The 10,655-nt window shown below is 46.2% G+C and overlaps 1 protein-coding gene across 1 annotated transcript in view; it reads left to right on the forward strand.

Moving 5' to 3' along the window:
- LOC104470075 (exostosin-2) overlaps positions 1-3,823 on the forward strand; it is a gene marked incomplete at its 5' end in the record, with an annotated part of 37,006 nt that extends 33,183 nt beyond the window's left edge. The window contains one exon of the mRNA XM_010084868.1: positions 3,380-3,823. Within this exon, the coding sequence (XP_010083170.1) occupies positions 3,380-3,518 (139 nt within the window). The remainder of the gene's footprint in view (positions 1-3,379) is intronic.
- Between the last annotated feature and the right edge of the window lie 6,832 nt (positions 3,824-10,655).

The following is a 10,655-nucleotide window of genomic DNA, read 5'->3' on the forward strand; positions in this document are numbered from 1 at the left end:
GCCTGACGATGGTTTTGAAAGCATCAAAGGTTTGAGAAGTCACTTGTGGAGATGTGTCCAGAAGAGACGTGTAACTAACCAGTTGTGTTGGGCCCTTTGACGCTCTCAGCAGAGCCAAAGGAAGGATGGTACAGTCGAGCTCTATCTCTTGTGAAGAAGCTTTTTTTGGGTGATACTGGAAGATATTTACAGCAAAACATGGGAGAGCCAACACTGCTATTCTTCCTGCAGTGTAACTTCTCTGAGATAAAGAAAAGGCTTCAGTCCCCAGGGTTTCCGAGCTCCGTCATTAAAACACATTAACTAAAGAAAGCTTGGACGCAAGAGTCCCCTTCATGCCTTTACATCAGGTCACAGAAGCAGCTGTAGGAGGAGCTCTCAATCCCTGTATTTACAGGTGCTGTTTAAATAGCAACACGTTTTCTGCCTTTAGCATCTCTGGATCTCGCTCTCAAAAATGGAGAACTCTGTGAAATGCAGCCTGGAGAGAGCTGCCTGTACAGTAAATCCAGCAAAGGGCTGAGCTGCTTCTGCAGCCACGTGAGCAGCAGTGTCTGATTTAGGACACGGAAATATTTGTTAAAGTCAAAATAGGGAGCCATTCCGTTAAGATGCAAACTGACCAGGTAACAGTTGGCCGAAGGCTGCAGGTGCAGAGTTACCCTGCCAAAAATTATTTGGGTTACAAGGGAGAGAAAACCTCTTAAGAGAGACCTTCACAGACACGAGGTTCACCCCGTCTGCCAGGGGCACCAGGGCTCTCCATTTCTCGGTTCAAACAATCTTAATTCCTTGTTGAGCACAACTGCTTGTTGTCAGCAGAGCAAGGAAAAAAAAGTACTAATTCTTGTATGCAAACGTGCCTCTGTTAGTACAAATTTGCACAGCTATTGACACAGCCAAGAAAAACACCTTCGCTCCATGTTAAAATGACATGTTGTGTTCTCTTTGGTACCTAGCTTTGAACGCTTAATGTTCTAGATATCCTTTCTGGTTTGCGTTGTCCAACAGTGGCAAAGGCTTTGGAATTCAAGTGATTTAGTTCAGTGCAGGAGATGAAACTTTGGGAAAGAGGCGATTTTCCTTCGAACACTTTTTGTGGCTTGTGTATGACATTTCTTTCATCTCAAGAAGCCTGTTTCTGGTTTTTGAATTTGATATTTCCTGAGGACTAGCTTTTCTGATTCAGTTAGGATCTTTAGAACACACTGATTTTTCCATTTTACATTTTTTGTTTCTTTAACAATGAAGTGGTTTCTTGGTGGTTAAAGATATTGTACCGGTATGCTTGAATGGTCTTGCCACCTGAACAAGTTTGGCTGTAGAAAGGTTCATCTTGATATTTTCTTGTAAGACCTCATCTTTGATTTGGGAGTATAACCTCTGGAGGGAAGAGGTCACCTTTGTCTCTGCTATCCTTTTAGTTTTGTCTTTTGCTCTGATGGTGCCGCTTGGTTCTGGTCATGACGATGTGTGATCTGATGTGGACACCTGCCTGCCAGGCGGCGGGCTGAGATAACTAATGCATTTCACACCGGCCACCAAGCAGCTGTTACAGTACAATGTCTTTCAGTCATTACTGGCAGGGGCAGAATTTGAACTAATAAGACTAGAGGTATTCTTGTATTCCCGAAAGCAGCGAGGGCCAGCAGCTGTGCGCGCTCCTCACACGCACATCTCCTTGTTTTCACCTTCTTCTTGCAGATGTTGAGCAGCTACTCGAGTCTCTTTGCTGCAGACCTGACCAAAGGTGGCTCCTTTGCTGTTTAAATCTGTGCTGCCCTGGAGCAAATAGAGCTTGTGCCAGGTCTAGGGATTGCTTCCCACTGCACGTGGTTTCCTCGTATGAGCTGAATTCCTTTTCGTTTGTTTCCCAGTCCAAAGATTTGAATCTGGAGTTAGGAAGAAATATGAGGGGACGAGAAGGTAGCAGAAAGTGAAACATCTGCATTTACCTATATAAATATTGTATTCAAGTATCACCCCGTATGAAGTAGTTTTCTGACACTTTTCTCAGGCCAGATGTCCTGAAATGTGGCCATTATAGCTTGAAGCCGCTCTGTAGAGATGTAGCACTTCAACGACCCAGGCTTTGTGTTTTCCAGTCATTTGTGCTGGTTAAGGTGGGAGCCATGGGATGGCTCAGGGGCTGAAGAATTAGTTTTGAAAACCAGTCTTGCTGTCCCATCTACTTCAAAAGAGCATTTGGGGCAGCGTTGAGCAGTCCCCATCACAAAACTGTCACACTCAGTTGGTGTGATTGACTGGGTCTGATGAAGAAAATTATCCTGGAGCTGGAGTGACCCCCTCACCCTTCCGAGGGGTCGGGGAGGGTGCAGTGGTTGGAGAGCCAGAGACCTGCTCCGGGACCGCCTGCAGCGCGGCAGCCTCCGCGGCTGAGCCAAAGCACTCGTCTGTTCTTTTTATTTTCCCTTTGGAACAGCAAAAGAAATGTGACACATTTTCTTGTAGCTGTATCTGTTATGTGTTGGGGGCCGTTGTTCATGATTCTTGGTGTCTGAAGTTCTTCAAAGCTGCTTTATAAAGGCCACAGCTGATGCTAGCTGAGCGCCGGCTGAGGTGGGATGAGCCGGGTTTTCCCTGCCTGGCTTCCACAGGTACCATGCCCTTCCATGGAAGAGTTAAAGGAAGGTTCAGCATCTGCTTGCTTCTTTTTGAAGCACATGGCTGTTCCCTTCTGCAGCATTACTGACACCTGAGGTTATTCAAACTGAAAGAGTCATCAGTGGTCCGATGGTTTTTGTGCTAATGTGATGCCTGACTGCTCAGTGTCTCTTTATTCAGACAGGGAAAAGAAACTAGCTGGTTTCATTTTACAGTTTTTATTCAGCTTCACTTTTAAGTGAGAGTACAATCAGTGCTGTCTATACACTGAAGTATGTTTAATTTTTGTGGGAAAATAATAGAGCTTCTGAAGAAGCCTGAAATTTTTTTTTTTTTTTTTTAGAACTCCATTTTCACAAAGGCTTGGGTTTTGGAAAACCTTTATTATGAGCCAAATTGAGCCAACAGCGGCCCTTTAAGAGACATGTTGGCAGTTAATCTGTTCTGGTTTACAGCATGTACATTGCTTTAAGAATGACTGGAATTCTGGGGGGAGGGAGAAGGGAAGGTTTGACCTCCATGTGCACATGTGCTGCTGCCAGCATCCCCTAGCTTGTCTCTGTGATTAAATGGATAAATCAAAGAACACCAGCTTCTTTTCAGTTCTCTCTGCAGTGAGGCTTTCTTTTTATTTACTAGTAGCCAGCACGGCTGAAATACTTCCAAGCGCAAGAGGGAAGGTTTCTACCGGTTGTGTTGTTGTAGCCAGCCCGGTTGTTGGGGTTCTTAATGACACTGCTTTCCCTTTCACCAGGTCTGAATGCATCAATAAGTTTGCCTCTGTCTTTGGGACCATGCCTCTGAAAGTGGTGGAGCACCGTGCTGACCCTGTCCTGTACAAAGATGACTTTCCTGAGAAACTGAAGAGCTTTCCTAATATCGGCAGCTTGTAAAGGCAGCTGTCAGACAAAGCTGAGGGATGAAAGTGATAGCCAAAAAGGTGCTACAAGGAATATAAGGCCCTGAAGAAACAATTGCTAGAGAGCGGGTTCCATCTGAGGGAGAAGGGAATGAGTGTTGTGTTCGGGTATGTATCTTCCCTTTACGTTGAACAAAGATGTGATGGAAAGCTGAACAACTGCTTCTGTTTTGCTCACGGAAGATTGAATCTATTCATGGGTCCTCCCAGAAATGTCAAACACACAGCTTTCTCCAACGGAGCCTGTGCACCTGGAGGAATAAAACGGATCTCACTCTCTGTGGTCTGACTGATGTGACTGACCTCTTCTATCCAATGTGCTGCAGCTCTCTGGTTTGTACGCGTTCATCCATTCCGAGCAGCTGTCCGCAACGTAGAGCTGCTCTCTTTTGGGAGCAGCTTACTGCCCGTGCGGCTGGTGGGCCTCTGGCTTTTCAGCGTAATTGTTGGCTTATCTAACTGAGTAACAGACTTTTTTTTTTCCTGCATAGTGAGGCAAATGTTTATTTTTTTACATCATCAACAACAAAAATGTGTGTGTTGTCACATGGTTTAAAGGGCAAAGTATTTGTTTTACTTCAATTATTTTGGTGCGAATTGAGACACAGGGCAGCTGGGAGGATGGGCTCCTTCAAAGCAGAGACCTGCAGGACAGAACTCCAATTGCTGCACTTCTTTTGTAAATCTCAGGTTTTCTGCCGTGTCCATGCAAGAGGCTGTAACTCTGCGTCAAAATTAGTTGTGTTGTACAAAAAAAGATGCACCTTTCAGTCTTACTTTATTTTGCTTTTCATTTTCAAACCAGAGCAGTCAGGTTACAGCTTTACATGGTAGCCATATGTTGGAACAACAACTATGAAGTCAGGTTTTTAATGTCTGAATCCTCTTCAGCAAGCAGTGTGTTGTAGTACTGATTGGTGAAACACTTCGATTCACAGAAATTCCCACTTACAGCTTCAATGTGCAGGGCTGTGTGTACATGCAAAACACTGTCAATGCACACTTACAAACTCCTCTAAAATTACCATTGCTGGAAAATCTGCTGAGTCTTTGCTTGTAGCTTAACTAAGGAACTCTGTTCCAGCTCCGCTGACAGAATGTTTGTTAGGAGGTTTGGTAATGGGCTGACAGGACTGTGGGTGATGTGACTGTCTTTTGAAACCACTGCTGTCAGTTAGAGACACCCTACTCGGTGGGGCTGTTTTTCTGTTACACCACGAGCAACCTTCTTCCTCAGATTTTGCCAAACCCCAAACAATAGGACAAGTGTTAGGCATCACGGTTCACCCCCTCTCCTGAGCTGGATAGGCAGCAATGACAGAAACCAAATGAAAGTCAGGCTAGAAACAGGAAACATCTGCTCCTATTTGTCTCACCCCCACTAAGACTTATCTTATTGCCCAACGCGGTGGATGTGCTGTGAATGAAAATCATATTGGAACAATAGCTCGGAGGGGATGCTTCACTTCATAACTCCTCTGGGATGTGCCTGTAAACTGGATCGTCTGATTTTCTGGGAACGTTTAATTACTTATAAATGGTATTTATTTTTTTTTTTTTTCCACTGCAGTCTTTGTTTCATTCCTGACTTGCTGTGGGCGGGGGTACTGGGGAGCTCGGAGGATAGCTGTGGCAGTGACAACAACTGCTCTCTGCACAGGGGATATCACAAGAGAAAGGAAGGTTTGTTGCCTGCTATTTCTCCTTTGCAGCCTCTGAGGTTCATTCACATGAACTCTCTTTCTGAATCTTCCTGTTGCTTTATGGCCTGGTGCTTGAGCATCAGGAGATAGCAGCAGATTTCCCTTGACGTCTTCCTTACACAGAGTTGCGAAGCTGCTCTGATTTCTTCGTTCTTTTTCAGTAGGACAGTAAAAAGTACACATTTTGCACAGAGTCTTAAAGGACACTTTTGGGTGAGGACAACCTAACCAACCCTCCTAAACTGATCAATAGTCTCAGTTCAGGAAAAGGCAACAGGTCCTTGTGCCTACATCCCAAAGCATCCGAGCAGATTCCCCTTAGAAAAAATGCCCAGTGGCCCCTATCGATCATGGTTTGTCCTTTGGTGTTTTACAGAGCCATGGTAATTTGTCTCCATTTTGTGCCATGGAGAAAATTGGGCAATTGCCTGTAAAAAAAAAAATTTGTAAAATAGCCTACTTCTCCTCTTATGTTTATAATTCTGATGTTCTCAATGCAAAAATGTGTAAAGATAAGGTGTATCTGTATGTCTGATTTGGAACGGGTTTGTTGTCAATCTTTAAGATCATTGTTAACTTTTCATTGTATATATGTTATCAAAAAAAGGTTAATATTGGTATATTAAAAAGTAAATCCAAGGAGCATTTGTTGTATTTCACTTCTGGAGCTGCACAAGGAAACATGGATTTATTGAGAAGGGAGAATTGCAGTGACAGGCTGTTTTGCTACATAAATCTCTGTTAAACTCGAATATCCACAGTGTGCTTTAGAATGTCAGTGTTTTGTCTTTCCCATCACTGGCGTTGGATGGTTGTCTTTGAAGTAGAAGTTTGCTCTGCACGAATTCATCCCAGTCACCTTTTTGGAGAGAGTAGTTGTTACTCTAATTTTCTGCCAAGCTTTGACAGTAGCATTTATCTTGGAGAAATAGGGAACAGATCCTTTCTTTTTTTGTGAAGAGAGACAGCAAACATTGAGGAATTGTGCTTTGGAGACAAGAGCTTTGGCTGAGTTACGGAGATGGTGGAATTCGGGGCGGTGGCAGCCCTTTGTTTCCAGGAGGGCTGCAGCACAGTCCCCGTGGAGCCCGTGTGTGCGGAGCGATGGGTGTGATGTGCCCCAGCGCTTGCCCTGCCAGTCGTGGTGAGTCTTCAGGGTACATTTTTAGCATTACTAACCCTCCCTACAATGTGTTGACTCTTTCCTTCCTCGCAGCTCCGCTATCTGATTACAGGACGTGCCAGTTTCAAGCCCTGATGTTATGACTCTCTCCTGCCACCTCCAGCTCCTGCTCTTGAACCTCCTGCCATCCATCGAGCTTCTGCTGGGGTGGTTCAAATCTGCTTCACTGCAGCAAGTAGTTTATCCCTGGCAATTATCAGTTCACAGGCCTTTTAAACTCAAGAGCCTTGGAGATACAGATACAAAATAATAGTGGGGTGGGATTTAAAGGATGCTCGGCACTTTGGACTTGTTTTGCTTTTAGGTTGTATTGGGAGTGTTGAGCACTCTGGAAGAACGCTATAGTGAGAGACCCGAGAGTGCATTTAGGTGGGCAATTTTAATGTTAAAAATACCTTCCAGATTTGGCATGAATGCCCTCTGTCATGCATCACAGGTAGAGCACCTTGTGATGAGGAAAGCCCTCAGAATGGTTAATGAGTACTGCATCCATCTGCTGTCCAGCCCTTTCACATGGGAGCTGCTGTCCTAACAGGACTACAGCGCAACACAGGGAAGAAAAACTGAAGTGCATGGTGCCAGTGAGAAAATGGATTTTAAATGCCTTAACCAGAGAGAAGACAGAGTGAGTATGATTTTTTTCATCATTCTTCTTAAAGACTTGCTTGTTTAAATTTTGCTACAAAGCACGTTCTTTTGTAAACTAAAATGTGAACTGCAGGTAGGTCTTGCAGTCATGGATAGGCTCCTCCATGTGCTTAAAGCAAGAAAAGAACATTCTGCAAAGTTATGTTAGATTAAATATATGCTAGAAAGTGAGCATCCAGTTGTTCCAGTTGGTCCAGTTACTGGCTTCTGTCTGATCCTGAACAGCTGGGAAGAACAGAGCAAATACTAGGCAAATGTTCCACGTATATTGTCTTTTCTTTTTAATTTTTAGTCTGGAAAAAATAATTTCTTTCAAAAACTGACAGAAAAAATCCAAACACATTGTTCTTGGCATGTTTCTGTAGGATCTGAAAGTTTATTCAGACGTCTTGCTAACATTGGTGTGTAAGGAGAGGTGGCACTTGCCTAGCAGAAAATCACCTACAATACTTCTGCATTACTGTTAAGTCACGGATCCTCCAGTTGTGTCTCAGGCCGTTGGGAGCGCTGTGTAGGATGGTGTAAGTTATTTTTATGATGCTTGCCACTGCTGTATCTGAGCACAATAAAACGAGCTCCACAGTCCTCCTGCTTGAGTAGGATCAGCATCTTCCCTGTTACTACTGCACGTAAGCAAACAGAGAGAAGCTGTGTGGGTAAAACCAGGACTGAACACCAGCACCCCAAGCCCGTGTTTCAGCAAAATGGCCCTTCTTTGTCTGACCTCTTGGCTGTTTCGAGTTTTGGGTAGCTCAATACCAAGGTAGAGGACCGTTAGCCTTGACTTTGAGTGTCGGCGTGCTGCAGCCTGCCCTGGCTTGAAGCCATTTAGAGACATTCCTGGTGCGCTCTGTGTAATTTCAGCCTGATGGGAATGGCTGTAATACAGCCCCACCTCTGCTGATCTTCAGGATTCCCCTGTCTGCATCTTCTTGTGGTTGCTTTGAAAGCGAGTTATGTTTCCCATTAAGGGATAACAGCGACAATTGAGGCAATTAAGTGGCGTGGCATGGAGCTAGCAGCACGCGGGGAGTTTTCTGACTGCAAACAGGCAAGTGTGGCTCTCCCTGCGAGGTTGCCTGTTGGCTGTCTTCATCTGTCTGGAAAAGGATCCAGGAATTCTTCAGATTTCCTTTACTCGTTCTAAATGCCTGTTTACTCGCATAAATAGGAAGCATTCCCGTTCCAGACAAGCAGGACAACTCTGCAGTAACTGTGGGCTAAGTTAAATCCAATTTGGTCACAATTTCGTTGGGTCTGTGAACTTGGATCGGTGCTCAGAACCCGACTGTATGCAGGGGGGAAGACAACAAATGGGCAAGGGGAGAACCAGGTACCTATAAGGAGAAGTAATCCGTGTTGTAACTATTTCTAGAGAGTCGTAAGAAAAAGAAAATACCATCTTAATTATTAAGTCATATCTATTGGATTTTTATCCTAAGTTTTAGTCGGTGGGGGACTGGAAAAAGGTGAGAGCTGGACCGTTTGACCAACAGAGGTATGAAGAACTCGGGATATACAGACCTGCACGAGGTTCCCCATGTGTGATGATGGGATGTGGCTGCGGTTGCAGCCTGTGCTCTGAAGGATGAAGCTTATCTCCTCTGCCCCGCGCCCCCGTTCTGTGCAGCAATGCGAACCTGGAAAACTAAAAGCCAAGCCTGGGACTGACTGAAAAGTGCCGCTGGAGGATATCCACCTGTCCCGTGTGAGCACATCACTTCTCCTGCTCGTCCAGCAGGTGAGCCTGTAGCCCCTTGGAAAGATACCGAAGTTTTCAGGACGAAGGCCCTATACACTCTTGTTCCCTTCTGCGCGTCCACAGAGCCATTTACTGCAGAAAAACAGCTCCTCACCTGCTCGTCTGGCCGTTTGAAAACTTGAAGGTCCTTTTGTGGAACATTTCTTTGGAAGGGAGCGCCAGATCTCAGCTGCTTGCTGGGTGCCTTCAGGTGAGGACCGATAGGAACACAAACCCCTTTCCCACAAACAGGCAGGGGAAGAGGCTGGGAGCAGAGAGGAGTGTGAAATGAGATCCAGGAGTTCAGCAAGGCTGCCCCGAAAGGAGCAGCTCGCTAACTCAGAGCATCTGTCTTTGCCCTGTGAGTAAGTTACGAACTGAAAAGCTAGAGAAAGTGGAAGATCCTTTCACAAATAATAAACACTTGTTTGTCTCAGATTAAATGCAACACCTTTCCATGTGGGCTGCAGCTGGCCCTAAGTAGATGCACCTTGCGTGGCTGGTACCTTTCTTGCCAACGAGACGATTATTGGACATCCATCTGCTTAAAGGTTAATAACCTGCTTTTTAAAAGAGGAAGAAAAAAGGCAAATCTGTTTAGTTTACAGGAAGAAAAAAAAATTGTTTTTCATTAAAACTGCCCGAACTTTGCCCTGCTTCAAAGTCCTATTCTCCAGCGGAGAAGGAATGCATTAACCTAGGTGCTGCAGCCACATCTCCCAGAGAGAAGTTTTTCCATGCATTTCAAACAACTCCTGTAACGCCAGTAGGAAAGCACAGCTTCAAGAAAAGAATGTGCGTTTCTAATCGGGGTCCTGCCACTATCTAGGAGTTTATGGAGAGACTTTGGAGCTCTTTGGCAACGTTCAGGCCAGGAGCGATTTCTAGTGTAAAGCCATACAACCAGGATGTTCCTGCAACTGGCTTCAGGCTCTCAACAGCCTGAGCTTTGCCAACATCTGGAGAATCTGGCTTTGAGCGCTTGGGGAGGGAAGGAATTTTTCTCCTGCAAGTGAGAAGAATGGATAAGCTTGCAACAGCACCTGCGTTATCTGTTTCTGGGTGAGATGGAAACCAGCCATGCTCCATCTGAGCCAAGCTGATGCTCCCAGCCAACCGATGGAAAGGCCGGAGGGGCTCTGCAGCTCTCGGTGGGTTGTTGGCAGCTGCTGGGCAGCTTCTCAGCTCTGCCTGAACGCAAAGGGCACTTGCGTAGAATCACAGGATGGTTTGGGTTGGAAGGGACCTTAGAGACCATCCAGTCCCGCACCCCTGCCATGGGCAGGGACACCTCCCACCAGCCCAGGTTGCCCAAAGCCTCATCCAGCCTGGCCTTGAACCCCTCCAGGGATGGGGCATCCACAGCTTCTCTGGGCACCCTGGGCCACAGGAAAAAAACTTCTTTCTAAAACTTTCTGCTCTGGGTGCAGGGCTTGGGCTCTTACCGGTACCGGTGGTTCTGCAGGGAAAGGCAGTCTCAGCTGAGTTTATTCACGCTGCGAAAGCCGCAGGAAGGGCCCTCCTAGATCCCGCTTTTCCCCACGTTGGGATGGAGTGAGAGCCATGCCCAGGGAAGCCAAGCCTGCCCCTGGCTGTGGGGCTCGCTCTGCCCCGCAGCTCCGTGCGCAGCATCCTCTGGGGAACACAGCAGAGATGCCAAGTTGCTTCTCCCCATGCCTGCGTCCAGACCGCTCGGGAAGGGCTGGGAGACCCATTGGAGCCCTGCAAGGTGCCAGCTCTGCCCGAAGCACCAGCTCCGGAGCGGTAAGCAAGGGACACCATCTTCCTCTCTTCCCCACGGCCACGGTGCCAATGCCGAACGGTGCTGTCGGAGTC

The sequence above is a fragment of the Pterocles gutturalis genome, unplaced genomic scaffold, assembly GCF_000699245.1.
Source record: "Pterocles gutturalis isolate BGI_N339 unplaced genomic scaffold, ASM69924v1 scaffold16510, whole genome shotgun sequence".
NCBI classification, from domain to species: domain Eukaryota; kingdom Metazoa; phylum Chordata; class Aves; order Pterocliformes; family Pteroclidae; genus Pterocles; species Pterocles gutturalis.